Source organism: Amblyomma americanum, chromosome 5 (assembly GCF_052857255.1).
Source record: "Amblyomma americanum isolate KBUSLIRL-KWMA chromosome 5, ASM5285725v1, whole genome shotgun sequence".
NCBI classification, from domain to species: Eukaryota; Metazoa; Arthropoda; class Arachnida; order Ixodida; family Ixodidae; genus Amblyomma; species Amblyomma americanum.
The window spans coordinates 209,283,934-209,302,572 of record NC_135501.1 but is presented as its reverse complement, the minus strand read 5'-3'; the positions used below and the strand labels follow the sequence as shown (position 1 = coordinate 209,302,572).

The following is an 18,639-nucleotide window of genomic DNA, read 5'->3' as shown; positions in this document are numbered from 1 at the left end:
GATTTAACCTTGTTTGTACGGCTTAATCACAGACGCACTCTGACACGTGTCGACCCGGTATTGCACTGCCTCCGGGATCGGCCCGGGGCCTATGGGCCTATTAGCGCGCGGCGCCTTTTCTATCTTTCCCTCCTATCCTTTAAGTGTCCTACCTTCAGCACGTCGCAGCGAGCGTAGCTCGGGTTGAGACAGTAGGCAGGCCCGTGCTCTTTCTTTTTCCTACTTCCTGGCAGCAACATCAGTCACATCAGTCAATGACAGACGGTGAATAGTATGCTTCTGATTTCCAGTTTATGTAACCCATATAATGACTGAAGCCCCGACGATGCGACCGCGCCCCTGCGCTCCATCACTTGAGAAAGTATTGAAGTTAAACGGAAGTGTCGTGGAAACTCCACATCTTCGTGACAAATTTTAAACTAAAAAAACAACTTTAAGCAGATATGCGATTCCTAGTTACGAAGCGTTGATATAAAACGCCAGATGAATTGAAAATGTCATCCGCCCACCTTTTGCGTGATATTACTAGAAAACCCCCGGCAGAGTTCACGGTTTAACTGCCAACGATTCAGATATTCCCCACCAGTGCTATTGAGCACTTCTGCTCTAATAAAGTATGACAAACGTCAGCGCTTACCTTTGGCGCTTGGGTCAACAAGCTCCTCATTTCCAGGGATGCGCCTTTGCGCGAATTCCTTGCTGCTCCCGTCTTTGTCCATATATAGTCGCGGCTCCAGATGCAAGGCGGGTTCCCGTGCAGGAATGAAGACAATGTTTCCGGCGGCTGTTGATCCGGAGAGAAAAAAAGACAAAGAATATTTACAACCGTTTGACTTTTAGAATGATTACCGCAGAATGAAGGATTTGTCGACACCTCGATAGGAAGACCTCGAACAAATGCTCGCGCGGGTTTAAGTAGCCCCTTATGATGTCTTGCTCGTTTTTCTCCTATGAGACAGTTTTTTTTTTTTGCACTGACGGCTAGTCCTTCCATGGTGCTGATTGATCCACTTTATGCAGACGTACTGCGGCCTCCCATTCGGCCACTCTCAGCGGCAGCTGTGACGTCAGCGCAGCGTCCTGGCAGGAACCAGGCGCAGCAGTCTTTGTTTGCACTTCCCGCTTTCCGGAAAAAATTCTTCGCTGGACGTGACATTTTTTTAGGGCGCTCAAAGCAGCCGTGTGATGTGAATTGCAGCGCCTGGATGATGGGCCAGCAGCAGGCAAGCTCTGTATGCCGACAAAGAGGTGCCGAGAGAGCGGAACTTCTGCCAAGAAAACCAGTGGGGAGCGCGCTGTGAGGTCGGGCTCAGGCGTGGCTGTGGACCGCAGTACTCAGCGGCAGCACGGTGCGCTGAGAATTCCAAGAGACATGGAAGTAATGAGAAAATCAAAAACATTGCGCAATTGTTTAGCTGAAAGTGTAACAGCCTGTTTCACATCTTCAATTCAGTGTCCTGTCTCTTAAAGAACCACGTGTCGGTCTCTGTCTCCTTCAGCCCGCGGCTCTGACCTCTGTTTATGGAACATTGGTGACCGGATTAGCGATGGCTTCGAAGCCACGGCCATGACAATACTGTAACCATAGGCCGGTGTTCACCAGCGAATTTCGGGGACGGGGTGCTCCCCCCGAAAGAAGTGCCATGAAGGAGGGCTCCGGGATAATTTCTCCATCGAAACGCGGCAGCCGCGGTGACAGGGACCCATTTTTTGAGAATCTCACGCTAAAGAAGCAAAGCGCCAAGCCAGGAGGAGAAATCTTGCGCCCATTAGAGGTGGGCACTCGGCCACAATGAGGATCGAGCCCCGCGCCACCCGCATACCAGTCGGATGCTGAGCCACTATTCTAAGCTTTTTTTAGGCTGAGCAGTTGACGAGCCTGGTTTTGGGTCTTGCTTTACGATTTCCCTGTCGCAATTATTATTATACACTGATCATATTTTCAGCCCATCACAGATCGCCTTTAGTGAAGCAGGCTAATCGCGGAAGACATCAACTGTGGCCAAATATCTATCCCAGCCCGATCCAAAGTGCCAATCCAGTACATGGATCGACACCTAAAACAAGTCGACTTCAAATATGATGAATGCGGTGTACTATTTCAAGTAATCCTGCCTGCACAATATCGGTATCTCACGATACCACCGGCACATAGACAACCACCTAAACGGGACAACTAAAAAGAAATTTAGAAATCATGATTAGTACTTGGTTGAGGTAACCCCTGGTCGAGGATGATGACGAAGTATATAAAGGACATACGCACATCAGGCAGGGCACAATGCGTGCGTGAGAAAAGAAGTGTTTGGTCGTAACTTCATTCGAGGACCGTACGGCATTTTTGGGGTCTAGTAGTACACCTGTACGACTTTCATCCTCCGGCTACGGCTCTCACCGGCCCGGCCTCTTCTGCCTTCCGGAGCTACGGCGACATGTCTTCCACGGCAAGTGTCATTTGCTGTTCAGAGTCCTTGTCACCCTTCGAAACCATTAGGAAGGGTCACGTTGAATACCAAGCTGATGATAGTATCAATAGTATCGTAGTTGTTGATATAGTACCCCCCCTCCCCCCCCCCCCACCCCCCGCTGAAACTGTGTGGAGGAGGTGGGCATGCCGTATAATGCCGATAACATATGGATAACCGAGTGAATTCCAGGTCAGGATAAACGATGAGAGAGGGAACCTGGTGTTAAATAGTATCACGAAATTTTCGGAGATGGGATGGCTGGCAGGTGCTGTTGTAGGACAACCTTAATTGACGCTGAGTGGGAGATGCCTCTATGCTGCGATGGACGTAGTTAGGCTGATGGTGACGATGATGGCGCTGAACTCGAACTTTTAAGCTGGATGACTTATTCTTTAGGTAAAGAGTTGATTTCAGAAGATATAAGCAACAGCGAGGCGAAGATCCATGGTAGACACTACAGGGACAGAGACAGGCACCATCTTTGTTAATCGCTTTTGCCTTTGATTCGAAGCTTGGTTTGAACTATCGGTGCAATCACTGCAGTGACAAGCATGGCATCCTTTTTTTTTTTTCGCCAGCACTCTTTACCACTCAACATCCTTCAGTGCAGATAATACGCTTTAAATCCGGTCATCTATCGTGACGGCCATTGCCCAGTTTGTATACAGGCATATGCACCACATATAAGTAGCACACTGCACCACATGTCTGCTGCGAGTGTATTGCTTGTATAGGTCTTCGAGATCGAGAATGGTTCGAGCAGGTTAAGTAGAATCGCAGGTAGGGGAACTTATAGTGGAACCATCTAGTACGGCATTCCTCGTTGGTGAAGTGTGATGGTTTATGGCTATGGGGGTTTAGCGCCGTAATGAAGGGCTCTAGAAATTTCGACCACCTGGGGTTCTTTAACGTGCACTGACGTCGCACAATACGCGGGCCTCTAGAATTTTGTCTCCATCGAAATTCGACCGCCGCGGCCGGTATCGAACCCGCGTCTTCCGAGTCAGCAGCCGAGCGCCATAACCACTGAGCCACCGCGGCGGCTCTGGTCAAGTGTGAACATCGCGTGACATAACTCAATAATTGCAGTTAAACCATCCTCGTGGTTCAATGGCTGTGAAGTTCAGGTGTTGTTAACAAGTTTGCAGGCTCAGTCCTGGCCATGGCGGCCATATTTCGGTCAAGAAGAATGCAACAACGGCGCTGTACTAATATTTGGGAGGACGTTTAACGCTGCCTAGTTGTATAAATTAATCCAAAACGCTCCAGTACGGAGCACCTTGTAGCTCGCGTAAACATAAATAAATGAATAAATAAATAAATCAATGACTAGTACTCGAGGCGTTATACGGCAATTCTAAATGGCTTCTTCGTGTTTAGTAAAATTACGAGGTTCTAGGCGATATTCGGCGATGCAAAGGAAGAAGTTTCGCGTCGCGCAACTTCCAGTGCTCCATGCCACAGTCCACCCACAGCGTCACAGTGCGTTCACCCGGATCTCAGCGAACCATGGGTGCGGATTCCGTCGCGCTCGTGCGGAGCGTGTTGGAGGAGAGAGCCGCCGAGCTGCGGAGCGTGAGCCGGTTCCTGTGGGAGAACCCGGAGACGGCGATGCGCGAGACGAAGGCTCACGACCGGCTGTGCGAGTTCCTGAAAGGCCAGGACTTCAGGGTCCGCCGCCACCACTACCTGGCCACGGCGTTCAGGGCCGACTACGCTGCGCCCGGAGGCGCCGACGGTACGGGGCGGGAAAAAAAAATCGTCCACCGGCTAGGCCTGGCCGGCGTTGCTTTCACAATATGCAACCTTTGATATTTGTGGGCGAGCAGAATGATATACCTGCTCGGCGGAACGCTAATAAGTTTGATGATTATGACCTATCTTGGTCCGTACCTGTTAACACTAGCTTAATCATATGTGTCAGCAGCGCGAACACAAAAATAGAAAGAAGAAAAACATATGACAGAGCGGTGAACTGGCGGCTTTATTTGAAGAAAACTGTATCCGCATTTGTCTACACGCACCAGGTAAATGCCTACCAGGGGGAATAATCAAGACGCGCGAACGTGCTGGTTTGTGTATATAAGTGCGGGTTCAGTTTTCTTCAAATAAAGTTGCAAGTTCACCACTATGTCCTATCTTCTTCTTTTTCCTGTTTTTATGTTCGCGCTGGTGATACAATGGATCGCAACCAATTAAGTAGCTCGGCAGATGGTGTTAGCTAAACCACTCGGAACTGAAGTGCGCAAGGAAGAACCCTGACCCATTGATATGCACATGAAATCCGTGCATTTCAGATACTAACTTTTGGCACACAAACACGTCCAGGGGAGGACAGACACTAAAAACACTGCAGAAGAACCGTAGGCTAAAATGATCCTCTTTTGGACTGATGTATTCATCGCTGCCGACAACTTAAGTGACGCACACTGAAAGAGGGCGGCGTATGCATGGCGACTTCCTGTCAGGCACTTTACTATACCGACTGTGCCCGCTGCAGGCCCGACGGTTGCGCTGATGGCCGAGTACGATGCGCTGCCCGACATTGGCCATGCCTGCGGCCGCAACCTGGTGGCCCAGAGCTCGCTCGGCGCCGCTGTGGCCGTCAAGGAGGCCATGGCCAAGTTCACCGACATCCGAGGAAAGGTGCGTTGCGGTGCAGGGACAAAAAGGCTGCACACTGTGGTACGCTTTAGTGCGAAATAAGTGCTCCAGACATACTTACCACGAGTAAGAATAGTGTCTTCTTGTCGTAGGATAGGATAGGAATAACTTTGCTAAAATGCCGGCAAGCGACGCTCTGACGCGTCATGACGTTGGCCAAGCGTTGAACCGGAGTTATGCCCTACTCTGCACTACCCCAGTTCGGCCCGTTTGTGGTGGGCCGTGAGGCTTTCGCTAAGGCTCTTAATGGGGCTGATTGGTTTACGGATTCTTACATAGTGACCCGGTAAAAAAATGCACGGACACGTTATACACTATCAGCTGCAAGTCAAGCGAGTGTCCTGTTGCATCTTTCTGCGTCCGTGTCTTTTTATCGCTACAGTTGCCATGTCCGAATTCTCGGGAAGAGCAACATGGGTCGCGCAATCCCCACCGGTGCCTGCGATTTATAAACAGCCACCTGCTGCCAGTGCGCATCGCTTAACCGCTGCGTCACTGCGCTGGTGGTGCTATGGGGGACTCGCCGCTATCTATGAATGTTAAGTAGAGTTATGACCAATTCTGCATGTATGGGCATTAACTCTTTAACGCTAAGGTGTCATACCCTTAAGGCGAAGCTTGACCTGATTTTGTTCTGGCCTCCTCTGGAGAAAGGATAGGTCTGTGAGCGTCCTGGTCGCTAAGCAGTTTTTTGGGCACGAATCTGCGGTCTTGACAGCGCCATGAGGAGTCCCTGTGGCCGGGGCATGTGCCTAATTTTGCGCCTACTTTTCGGAATTTTGGCTGGGAGAAGTCAAAATTGGTCATATTCTCAGTCTCTTCAGATGTCACCACTACTGAGCTCTGGAAAGATGCGGATGGAGATAAATATTTATTCATTTGTGTATTTACTTGACACTTCAGATGGCCCTAATAGGATTACATGAGGAAAAATACTGTCGCCGACAAACGTAGCGCAACTCAAAAGGGCCTTCTAATCGAATGACCAAGTAGACCAGCAGCGCACGCCGGAGCGGAAGCGTCGACTTCCTCACTCCGTCACGAGCCAAAACATGCCGCTCGGCCGCATGGCGGCTCTCGCAGAATGTGAGCAGTGTGGCAATACAATACATCATACAAATTGTATGGGAAATGAATGACACTGTGGTTAAAGCATATTATTTGAGCTGGTGTATTGGTCAGGCAGGCAGGCCATTCCAGTCGACTGCTGTCTGGAGAAAGAAAGAACGCAAGCGCGCAGTGAGACATGCCCAAGCAGGGTAAACGATTTTTAACGTGACTGGTGCGGATGGATACGTGATGAGCTGGCTTTAAATCTACGGGGAATAAGTGACAAAATTTGGGAGGGAGGCTCAGTCTGTAGACTTTGCGCCGTATCTGAAGGTCAGGCAGGTTAGCTTGAGATTTCATAGCAGTGACACTAGCGAGATAAAAGAAATCTGAGCGAATGAATCGTACTGCACGATTATGAACTGATTAAAGTGTTGTCGTCAAGTAAGAAATGTGAGGGTCTCATACGGCGCAGGCATATTCCAGCTTTAGCCGAACTAACGTTATGCAGGCGAGATACTTAACACCAGAAAAAACTAATGGTAAATTACGTCGTAAGTACGACAGGACACGATTAGCTGCTATAGACAACTGGGATAATACATGCGGATGACTGTAAAGGAGGAGGAGGTTGCGAGAATTTGAGAGGCGCCGCAGCCGTCAATGGGCTAATACCTTAACCGCTTGTTAGGGCAGAGAGTTAGCGAGGGGAGAGAGTTGCAGGGTTACAGTATTTGTCATAACCAACCCGACGGCGGGATTTATTTCTAAACCGTGCAGTGGGGCACTCATGACACACCTTAAGCTCTAAACCTGTGTAAGGTAAAGAGAACCCTTGTCCCCAGATTTCGAGACCTTCTGGTCCTTAGGGCTGCCGCAAGAGCTCCTCTACATAGATAAGAAGTGAACCCTGTTGCCTGATTACTTCTGGCAAGTGCTGCACATGCTCAAGTGCGTGCTCGGGTATCATCTGTCCAATTGGGCTCAGTTGGCAAAACACCAGACGTTTACACTGAGACTACGCTTCTGAGGGCATTTGATCGATAATTACGGAAAACACGAATGACTGAAGGCGACGTTCTATAATTACCCCACGATATACGCTTTGGCGGAGTTGTCACCTTCCTTCCCCCTCTCTTGGTGTTGCTGAGAGCGAATTAATGTTGATGATAGTAATATGATGCAGAACGTCTTTCAGGTTCGAACTTGCTCAATCACATTACTCGAAGTCAACTTCGGGAGAGTTTAACCGTTTATTTGCACTAAAAATAAAAATAGAAGAGAAGGACTACCAAGAGAAAACCATTTAAATATGACTGTCTCGCAGAATGACCTGATGGAACCAGCCCCTGCTTCTTTTCATCCCTCCGTCCCCGCCGCCCTCAGTGGGGTAGGGTAATTTCCCAAACGCTCGTTCATTGAAAGCTTGTGGAAAGGACGACACAGCAAATCACAAATACAGGAAAGAAGACCAGTCTCCGCCATCCAATACTGCACAACTAATTTCATTCCCCACTGGCTTGACAAGCAGCCTCGCTTTCCCACGCTCTCGTCATGTTTTCAGACTCATGAAATACAGAGTCAGTATCGAGTCGGCGGGCGAACACAGCCTGTCCGGCAAAGCGCATCTCCCGTGTCTCCACTGCCTTTTCAAATCACTTCAGAATGACATCTGCTAACGAGCGGTCGTTGTCACCTCGAGAAGGTGTCGTGGGAACCGACTCGATGATAAGCCACCCAGGAACACCCGCATCCGGCAGCGCTACCATCGAGTCGGGACAAAAGAAGGCGCAGGGCATGCGGCAGCGCTTCCGGCTGGGACGTAGACAAAGGATACTCTCTCCCGGTTTCACGGAGCCAGGACTGCGTCTCCATACACCGCACTGACCAACACTGTCCTCAATAGGGGCTCGTCCTTTTGTTCTGGGGTCGGATTACGCAACTGTCAATTAGGAAAATTGTCAAAAAGGTGTCAATAAGCCTCGCTCCTATTGGTCGGTCGTGGCCGGCGGCCATTTTGCTTTTTTGCGTCATGGGTGGCTGCAGGTTACGTCACGGATGTGGCAGAAGTGGTGACGTTGCACCCATAATTATGCAGGCGCTAACTGACAGTTTTTTGTGACAGTCTCGAGGCGGCCAATTTGACCGTTGCGTTTTTGACAGAAAATGGCGGCGGTGTACGTGGCGATACGAGAGATGGCCGTTTCACATGATGCGATTGTTGCCGCAGCGCAGTGCGATTTCTGCCGCTGTGCGACAGAAATGCGCGTCGTTCTCGTCGCAGGGCCACTGCGACAGACTTTCAACAATTTGGTCGCACTGTCGCAGCGTCGGAGCGGTCGCAGCGACGGCCACAGTAGTCAGCCAATAGGAGTTCAGCGACGAGGTAAAAAACAACGCAGCGACGGCGGACACATACGAAGAAAGAAGACGGACAAGCGGTGTTGGCGCTTCTTAATCAGATCTTTTGCCTCCTGAGATAACTTGCCGGTATCCTGCCGAACCGTCCTACCGCCTACTTCTACTGGGCAATCCGTAATGATAGCTGTCAGATTATCGTTCATTGTATGAACATTAATATCGTCTTTCCTCAGTTAAGTATGAATATCTGTTCCGTCTTCTTACTTCGTACGTGTCCGTCGTCGCTGCGCTGTTTCTTACCTCGTCCATGATGCACCAACTCGCTCAGTTGTCGGTTCTTCTGGAGTTCAGCGACATGGCAGGAAAATCTCGAAAACGCTTTATTGAACATAATGCATCACAGCCCAATATTATTACCCATGATTACGAAATCAACGCCTGCCAGGATGTTTGACATTTATTGCAGCAGAAGAATTTTCGGCCACTGACAGGCCGCACCGACGCTAAGGTGCCGACGGTACCGACTGAAATCGTTGGCATGTGAAACGGCGGCTGCGATTACCGTCGCATCGACAGTGCGGCCGCGCCGTCATTTTTCGTTCGCCTCGCACCATGTGAAACAGGCATGAGGCGGCTGCGCCAGCGCGAGCAACGGCGAAGGAGGGCGCACGAAGACGCGTTTGACTTTGCTGCCGGTTCTTTGCTACCGGCGGCTTTCAAGCTGCCGTTGGTAATGAGGCGTACGTCTGCATCGCACAACCGACGGTGAGCGAATGCGTACAGCGCGTGTTGGAGGCGATTTGTAAAGTTAGTGCGCTGAAGGGGTGGGCTCCGTCGTCACCCCTGTGACACACAGCTACATATAAATAAGACACGCTTATGCTGGCAAAGCACTTTATTTTTCCCAGCAAATGGCACTTCGTGGTCGTCTTCTGTTTACCAAGGGGAAAGAAACAAACAACCACTCGTCACATACTGCAACACCTCACCTTTTGGCATTTTTGTCATCGATCGAAAGAGCCGAACAATACGGACTTCAACAAGTTGTCTTCGTCGATTTCGTTCCGTGCACTCCTTGCAAGTTCGCTCGGCAGGCAGGTAGCCTTCACTGCATTCGTTCACATTTTTCTGAACACTTAGGTCAACCGCACAGTAGCTTCGTTTCTGGCGCCGCGTAAAAAAACAATAACACGGCGTGGAATCGGCTGCTTTCGTGCAAAGCAGCTTGACGTTTTACCGCTGTCAGCGCTTCCCCGCGGCAGCAATAGTTACCCACCAGCAAATTTAAAAGTACATCTTCGAACGGTTTTTGTTTCTCTTAATATTTTACAACTTTAAACACAATGTTTTGGCAAAATGAAATATTAGTTACTTTTCTTGCTGCGTATTTCTAAGTCCTTTAACAAAAATTTAGCAGACGGCCCCTCGCCGTGCAAATAAATTCTCTTGGGGCACCGCCCTGCTGTAATTGGCTGATTCCTCGTTGCGTCAAGCGGGGACGTCTCATCGTTTCGTCATTTTGACGTCACTGTTAATAACTTTCCACAAAATTTGTGACAGTTACGTAATATGGCCCCTGGTGTCAAATTCGACAGTTCAGCCACGGAGCCAAAAGAAAAAATCACACACAAACAGACGCACCAACATGTGGCGCTCTGTCCGTAAGTGGTGTGCTCTGACTGACGCGCGCAACAGGCGGCATCCGCGCAGGTGGCGCAGAGGTGATGTGAACGGCACGTGTAGATGGTATGCACTGGTGAAGGAAAAACCACGTGCGGATCATTCATGGCACGAGTCCTTTGTCGATGCCGCTGCACGAGTACGTGGCACCGCAGTCTCCTCCGTCCATGTTATAACGCAGAATTTTTTATAGAACCACGACAGTGAAATAGCGATGTTAACTATCGTAGCACGTAGATCAGTGACATTAGCATTTGATTATTGCGCGACGGTCGTAGGCTATGTACAAACATTTTTTATTTAAAAAATCGATTGCTTGTTGTTTGACAACGTTATAGCATGATGTTTTTCACCTACTGTCGGCAGCAAAGGATGCGATTGCTGGGGAACGAATTCATTGTTACGTTGCATCGTGTCGCAGTCGCTTGGTATTCTTAGCAACCGCTGAAACTTGCACTTACGCTCACACCTGCAGGCATTGCAGGTGATCGGACGGAGGCGAAATGATTGTTTCTGAACACAAGCTACCTGCAAAACGTTTTCTGCTTGATATATGCGCAGCCCGATCAGTTGCGATAAACGCCGCCTTTTGGGCAAACCACTCAGGTCGTGGTTCTGGGCACGCCCGCCAAGGAGAACAACGCGGGAAAGATATGCATGCTCGAGCAGGGCGCCTTCCACGACATCGACGTGGCCATGGCGGCGTACCCGGGCACACGAGACGTCCTGAGATGCGCCTTTGCTGCCAGCCAGAAGGCAAGACGCCGTCTCGAGCAAGCCTGGTGTCAGAAGCACATCTTTCCACTCTCAATCTGGGTCACGGTCATGGGATGGTTAGGATGAAAACAAATGCGTAATACATGTCACACTCGTGATGGATGCCTAAGCCGGGTCAAAGAAGGGTGTTGCAGGCGTTCTAGCACTTTTTTCTTGGCCGACAATTCTTTTCTCTTAGTGGTGAAACTTTCGTTGAGCAGGCCTGGTCGCTGTGGATTATGGGGTTGCGGGAGGGTGGTATCGACGACCCTCAGTCATTCTCGCGACGGAAGGTGGAAAGTTTGTGTTTTTTCGAGCTTTGAATAAATTTTATCACAAGTGAGCACTGTATTTAATAAAGATCAGATGCGCACACCGAAAATAACACCCGCATAGGGATGGCAGCCACCTCCCGGTTGTCCATTCATCCGTTCTAGCCGTCGAAGGCGACGCTTCGCTCTGCTGCTGCCTGCCACGGTTGTCAGGTGGCGTGTTACAACGCCAACGCCCACGACTATGGCGAGGAGCATTTAGCTCCTTTTCATTGATCTTGAATTGGCGTTACGCATGGCAAAGAGTTGCTGGTCCTGGCTCCCCCTCTCTCTTTCTTTCTTTTCTGTTTTTTTAAATATTTTTTGAGAAGATAAGTAGAATGGTAGAAGGTTCACCTCGTCATCTCAGCTGCAGAGTTCAGCGGTCGTTGCCAAGGTGCGAAGTTCGCGCTCGTGGGGCATCGTGACGCGCGCGTTTTCCGGGGCGCAGCTGACTGCGACCTACACGGGCCGGGCTTCTCACGCGGCGGACAGTCCTTGGGAAGGCGTGAATGCAGCTGACGCAGCCGTGTCGGCCTACGTGAGCCTGGCCATGCTGCGACAGCGCATCAAGCCCACGTCGAGAGTGCTAGGCAAGTGTTCTGCAAGTGAACTCTTTGCTTTAAGTCTCAGTTATCTAGACAATGAGCGCATGTTATGTTTTATTCGTGTCCTTTCGGTTTGCCGCGCACGTAAATGACTAGCTCTTTAATGCGAAAACATTATATAGCTCAATCTTGTACGCAAAGCGTGTCCGCACGATCACGTCACTCCAGATGAATGAATGCGTAAAAGTTTATTGATAATGAGGAATAAATTAATGAATGGTGTAATATGCCGTGATGAAGAATGATGACGTCACACCGTTAAATAGTAAATGTAAATAAGAAATGAATTAGTGTAAGAAAATCATCTATGTAGCAAAGTTGAACATAACGAAATGAGAAATGAAAACACGACGGCCATTTTCTTTTTTCTTCAAATATCTTGTTTTTCATGTTCTACTCCCTGCTCTGATTTCTTTCTGCTATTCCCGAGATGAACTGTTCAGTGCATCTCCTGGCTTCTTTCTACTTCTTCCTACTTTGTGCGGACAGGCTTTCTTAGCAGACTGTTTTAGGCAGTACATGGCGACACCTCCTGTGATAATCTTGTGACGCCAAGAGTGGCAATTCACGACGCGTTTTTCACTTCTTGTCTAGCACAAATGCAACGTGTGCGAGTTATCTCGATATTCCTTCTTGCGCACGTGTGTGGGCGAGTATAGCGCTGATCGAAGAGTGCGGCCACTACCCGAACATCATCCCCGAGGCGAGCCGCCTGGTGTGCCACGTGCTCACGGCCGACCCGCTGGAGCTGGACGCCCTGCAGGCGCGGGCCGAGCGCTGCCTGTACGCGGCTGCGCACGCCACCTCGTGCAGCGCCGCCCTGCAGAGGGGCCGCCGCTGCAAGGCTTTCGCGCACAACGACGCACTCGTCAGGGCCTACAGGAAGCACGGCAAGCAGCTCGGTGGGTCTGTGCTCCGACAACCCGACTCGGCAGATGGCGACGAATTCTCAATGTGTCCATGGTTGGTGGGGTGCCAAATATTGCCGCATAAAGCAAGGCGATAAATGTCGGGGCTCATGGCGAACATAAGGAACGCAGGCGCATGTCTCACGAGAAAAGGCCCTGTTGCAATCTCGGTGGACTGCTGATCTTAAAAGGACACTAACGGGGAATGATAAGTAATGCTACACTGGCAGGTTGACGTCACGCGATAGCGAATATGCCATTTTTGCCGAAAACAAAGCTTTCACAAGCAGAAAATTGCGCAAAAGTGATCTATCCATGACGCCACCACTTGCGAATACGTGCAGCATCGGTTGGTGACGTAATATTAGCTTTCTAAGAGGTGAGAGAGAAATGGATTTTATTCGCAGCCGTCAAAAATGACGGGAGAAGGCTTTTAGCCTTAACCCGAATTCAGTCCCCTAACCGTCGGTCGGAATCCCTTGGGACTCGGCGGCGGTCAGAGCGAGGCCGATGACTTTGCGTTGCACTTCTGTTTCGTGGTTGAGTAATGAGGTTTGTCATGATTGTACTTTTCTATCCGGGTCGTTGTAGGCTGTTTCGCCGTCCGAATTCGATGGGAGCAGCCCGCCAGCCTTGGAGGAAGAATGGCGGCCAGCTTTGCGAAGTCTCGCAATTAAAACAGTGCGAAACAGACGATTGAGGTCATAATGGTTCGAGGCAAAAACGAGCGGCTCTCATTCAGCTCACTCAGACCGCGTGTGGCCATTATACTTAGCGGCATTAACACTCTTATGCCACCGCGGTTGTTCAGTGCTTAGGGAGCTCGGCGAAGATCGTGGGGCGCTCATGTGGCCTGCGCTTCAGGCTGCGTTTTCGGTCTTTGGAAGTTGTGGCTCTGATTGCTCCGAGGGGTTCAGGGCCAATTAGTCATAGAAATAATGTAAATGTGCCCATTTTTTACAAGTGGCTTTGATGTGGACGGGTTTCGGGAATAGCAAATGATTGTTTCATTTGCTATTTTTCTCTGCAGCGCATCCACCTTTCCGCGCAGAAAAAGCGTTGGTCGTTGTCCGAGAAATAATCTCTCCGTCCTGCTTAGTTTGCTTGTTTAGTGTCCCTTTAACCGCGGCATCACTGAAGTGACGATGGAGGCTATGAAAGGAGGCTATAGGAAAAGAGGAACCGCAGTGGGGGGCTCCGGATTAATTTCGCCCATTGGAAATTTCAGTGCTTGGCATCCTTCAATGGCCACGATATCACACCGTACATGGGCATTTTTTGCTTTCCAATGCTTCGTCTAAACGCGGCCTCCGCTCTAAATAAAAGCCTCCCGATGTCCAGTATTCTCCTTGCACCCGCTTCCCCTCACCAAGCTTCCAAATTCATACTCGCTGTGTATGAATAAACGAGATGGTATAAATAGGTGAATTGTTATGTGCACCTCGAACTGTGCGGAAGGCAAGGACCAAGGCCACTGCCATCATTGCGGTACCGCAGATGGCCACAGATGCAGATGTGCGTTTTTTTTCTCTGAGTTTACGAGGCTAGGTTAAAATTCGCTGCTGCTTTTGGTTGAAATAATAACCGTAAGGAAACATATACATGATTCCCGGCTGCGGTAGCTTCTGCTTGTTTCTCGGACACTTGGGTCTGTAGCCGGGGTGAAATAAAAGAAGGCATAGCGATGGCGGGACGAAATTATGCCAGGAGGGATAGTCAGAAAGCAGACAATGGAGCTCACGGCAAGGAATGCCGCGTTTAACGCTGTAACCCCTGAGCGGCGGGTGAACGCAGGTGTCCGCTTCGTCGACGTGGACCTGACCCGCACCGTTACCTCGGGATGGGCCAGCGACGCCGCGAACGTGTCCCACGAGCTGCCCACCCTCCTGCCCACGTTCGCCATCGGCGATTCGGTCGACGTCCACACGCGGGAGTTCGCACAAGCCGCGGGATCCGACGCCGCACAGGGTCCCACCCAGAGGGTCACCCAGATGTTGGCCCTGACAGCCCTCGACGTCCTTGCCGACGCCGATCTGTTCCCCAGGGCGCGCAAGGACCTGAAGGAGTGGAAGCAGTCGAAGCAGCCGCCCTGCACATGCCCGCAATGAAGGCGAATATTGTATAAGACCATCACGACGCCAGCGACGGTTTTTTGCAACTGTTGTTCCGGCTGTGGACTAAATAAATATTTACGGCGCGTGATTGTAATCGGAAGCCAGGCTATAACTGGTGAACGGCAAGCAGCGCGGCAAAACACAGCAGTGCGGGGAAGCTGCGCTGTGTATGTGGCATCTCCTGCCGTGGTTGGTCGTGTTGCGCCGTAGGTGTAATTACTATTGTTTCCCGTTATACAAAAACAACGCTGGTGACGAACTAGGTTCTGCTGCATCAAGCAAAACAAATAAATATGGTAACCCTGGCCTGCTTTCAGTAGTACTTGTTAGCCGTCGTTTTAATGCGAAAGAATTACTACCACATTAGACAAAATTACCTCGTCGACCGTCGATGTTAAGGCCGAGAAATGGTCCTGAAAAGATGAAGTCATCACGCCCCCTCCAAGCGAGGCGCGCGCGTTTCAGCGATAGATGGCGTATGCATGTAGGGCGACGTCATGGCAACAACTCGGCGACATTCAAATTTTGCAAGAGGCAGGAGCTCACCTGAAGCGGCCAAGATCCTTAGCCAACAATTGCTGAGCACGAAAATTCATTTAATCTGGACACCTGCCCGCGCCGCCGTCCCCAGTAACGAGGCGGCTCAAGAGCTAGCCCGAGTTCTCTATTATCGGGTAACCGTAGAGCACTCCGAGTAATGGAGGAAAGAGGCGCGCCTGCAAAATTACGGGGAAATTGTTGACAATTACAAAACGGGACATAGGCTGGTACCCCCACCAGACCCAAAATTAAATAATTGAGGAGCTGTCGCGTGGAGGCGGCTACAAACCAATACATTTATGAACCCGGTATGGGCTTACCACGTGTACCCAGAGCTGAGGTCGCTTGATCGATGCGCACACACTGTGTGGCGAGAGGGACCTTCGGCCACATAATTTGGGAGTGCCCAAATTCTTCCGGGCCGTGCAAAAATATTGATAGTAGAGAAGCCTGGGAGACCCTGTTGAGAAGCCCGGACACTGAGCTCCAGCGCACCACCATCCATCTGGCGGAAGAGGCCGCAACCAGTCAAGGACTGCCAGCCAGCCTCTAACCGCGGACGCGTCTCTCAGGCCTGCGTGCCGGGGGCGGGGGGAAACGTCTTATCTGGTGGAAATAAAAGCTGTTCAAATCAGCGCGCCGCTCCCACTCGTTGGTGAGGCTGGCAGGTGAGGTGGAAAAGCGGCGCGTGACGAATCCCATGTGCCGGAGCCAAGACGGGTTCGCCCTCGCGCAAATCACTTTCTTGCCGCGGTCTAGATCTCCGTCTATGCAGCACGCTGCAGCGCTTGCCTTGACTAGTCACTCTGTTCAGCTCAAAGTTCCTAAAGTATGCCGGTCTTCATGCACAGCAAACCACGCAGATGAACCATCTCGTAGCAGGTATGTAGTGATCCCCCCCCCCCCCCCCCCTCACACACACTTATTAAGCGCCAAAACAATAATCCTGAGACTTGACCGATATTCGCTGATGAGCACGGGGCGACTGTAAGGCGCGCTCACACTAGCGGGAAGCTTCCCGCACCGGCACAGCGTCAACGTCGACGCTGCCTCGCAGCTCCTCAGAATGACGCTCACACTGCGCGCGTTTTCTCGCTGCGGTTGTCTTGGAATGTGGAGAGAGGAGGCGCTGAGGGAGGACCCGAACGAGCAGAAAGAGAAGGGGATAGTCACGTGACACTAGAGAAGACTGGAAAGCGCACCCTTTTCTCGCGTCGTCGTCTTGATCGTCTGCTAGCTCCCCTCCCGTCGCCCTGGCAAAGCAGCCGCCGAGTGCCCGGCCGGCCGGCCGGACGCGCGCAGCCTCCGCCTCCGCCGACGGGGTCACTGAACTGGGACCGACGTCACGGTTCACGGTCGGCGCTTATTGGCTGTTCTCGTCACCGGCACGGGAAAAATAGGAACCGAACCCATCGCTCCGCGGGGCGGCACAGCAGGCTGTCCGCGGGAGAAAAACCGGCTTGGGCGGGAAGCGGCACGCGGAAAACGCCCTGCGTTGCGCGTTTTCCCGCTAATGTGAGCGCGCCTTTACAGTACTGCTATGGCCGAGGCTTGGAAGCGATCGCTAATTGGGTCACCAATGTTCCTTAAGCCGACATCAAAGCCGTGGCTTGAAGCGGGCAGTGACAGAAACGTGGGTCTCTGAAGGGAAGGACACCCAACTGAGGACGTGAAACAGACTGGTACTGCCTCAGCTAAAAAATGGCTGAATGTTTTTGCCTTTCTTATTATTGTGATGTCTCTTCTTTCGAAGTTTTTTTCGAAACCTCAAGGCGTTGCCATTGGAAAGGCCTCAGGGAGACCTTTTCAACAATCCACGTTTCGCAGCCCAACCCCACAAAATTTGAAACTTATGCACCTCGTAGTGTTCGCATGCATTCCTATGGGGCGCTGTACCCGCTACTTCTCTGCCTACCAGAGCTTACCAATGAATGGAAATTTTTGCTCCTAGTATAATCATCATCATCATCAGCCTGACTACATCCACTGCAGAGCAAAGGCCTCTTCCATGTCTCTCCAGTTAGCCCTGTCCTTTGCCAGCTGTGGTCACCGCATCCCCTCAAACTGATCCGCTCGACTAACTTTCTGCCAACCCCTGCTACGCTTGCCTTCTCTTGGAATCCACTCCGTTACCCTGAAGCACCAGTGATTATCTTGCCTTCCCAAGCTTATTTCTTTTTCTTGATTTCTACCAGGATTTCATATCTCAGTGGAAGTTTCGGAGCGCGTATCCTTCCCTGGCCGGCAAGGCGCGCGGTGGAGACGCAGGAAAGCGGACGCTTTCCTCCTTCCCCACGGGCCAGTAGCGAGAAGGTCAGCTCGAGAGTGCTGCGCCGTCTCCTTCCTCAAATTGGTCGCAAGCGCACACCGCCAGGCGCTGCCGGAGCGGTCGCTGATTGGCCGAATGTGGCTACGGGCAAGTGCGCCGAGATCGGCGGGTAGCGGCCGTGGCCGGGACTCGGAAGAGACTTCAGCGAGCCGTGACGGCGAGGGGACGTCAGGTAATTACCTCCCTTCTTCCCTCTTTGTTGTCGCCATCTTGCCCCGTCAGCCGCACGACCAAGCCAGACAGCAAGGGTCGCAGATCATGCAGCCAGCGGATTTGGGAGAGTGCAATAAACGTTTGGCCCCGCGCAAAGCGTCCTGTTCCGTGTTGTTCTTATTTCGCATTTCCGCTGCGCCGCAGTGAAAACGGCCACGCGTGGTGTGCGATACCGGGAGCTCGGAGTTCACGGCCTAGACCTCAAAGAAGGCTCAACGGCCTGATGAGAACCCCAACTCACTGATTATGCTTTGCAGTTCATCTCCTGAGTGACTTAGCTATTCAGGGTCATCAGTGAATCGCACATTACTTAGGTATTTTCCATTAACTCTTATCCCCAACTGTTCCCAATCCAGGCCTCGGAATAGCTCTTGTAAACAGGCGATGAATAACATTGCCGAGATCATGTCTCCCTGTCTGACACCCTTCCTTATTACTTGCCGCTTCCAATGAGTGTGTGACTTGGTTGTTGTGCTGCTCGTGCTCGGTCGGTTTTCTTGTGAGACGAAGTTGTTTGAATAAAGTACAGTTGTTTGATCCAATCGCAGTGTGTGCCTCGTCTATTGTCTGTCCTTCGTCATTTGACTGGTCTATTTGTTCAAAACACTTCGCAGGGACTTTAAGACATACTGTTCGC

General features: G+C 51.0%; 1 protein-coding gene across 1 annotated transcript; it reads left to right on the top strand.

The window, feature by feature from the left end:
* The first annotated feature begins 3,924 nt into the window (after window positions 1-3,924).
* On the top strand, window positions 3,925-14,999 carry LOC144134549 (xaa-Arg dipeptidase-like). The gene is made up of 5 exons (XM_077667453.1): window positions 3,925-4,206; window positions 4,969-5,114; window positions 10,830-11,056; window positions 12,493-12,800; window positions 14,601-14,999. Exons 1-5 carry the CDS (start codon window positions 3,978-3,980, stop codon window positions 14,912-14,914), a joined length of 1,224 nt encoding a protein of 407 aa, XP_077523579.1. The 5' UTR covers window positions 3,925-3,977; the 3' UTR covers window positions 14,915-14,999.
* The last annotated feature ends 3,640 nt before the right edge of the window (window positions 15,000-18,639 follow it).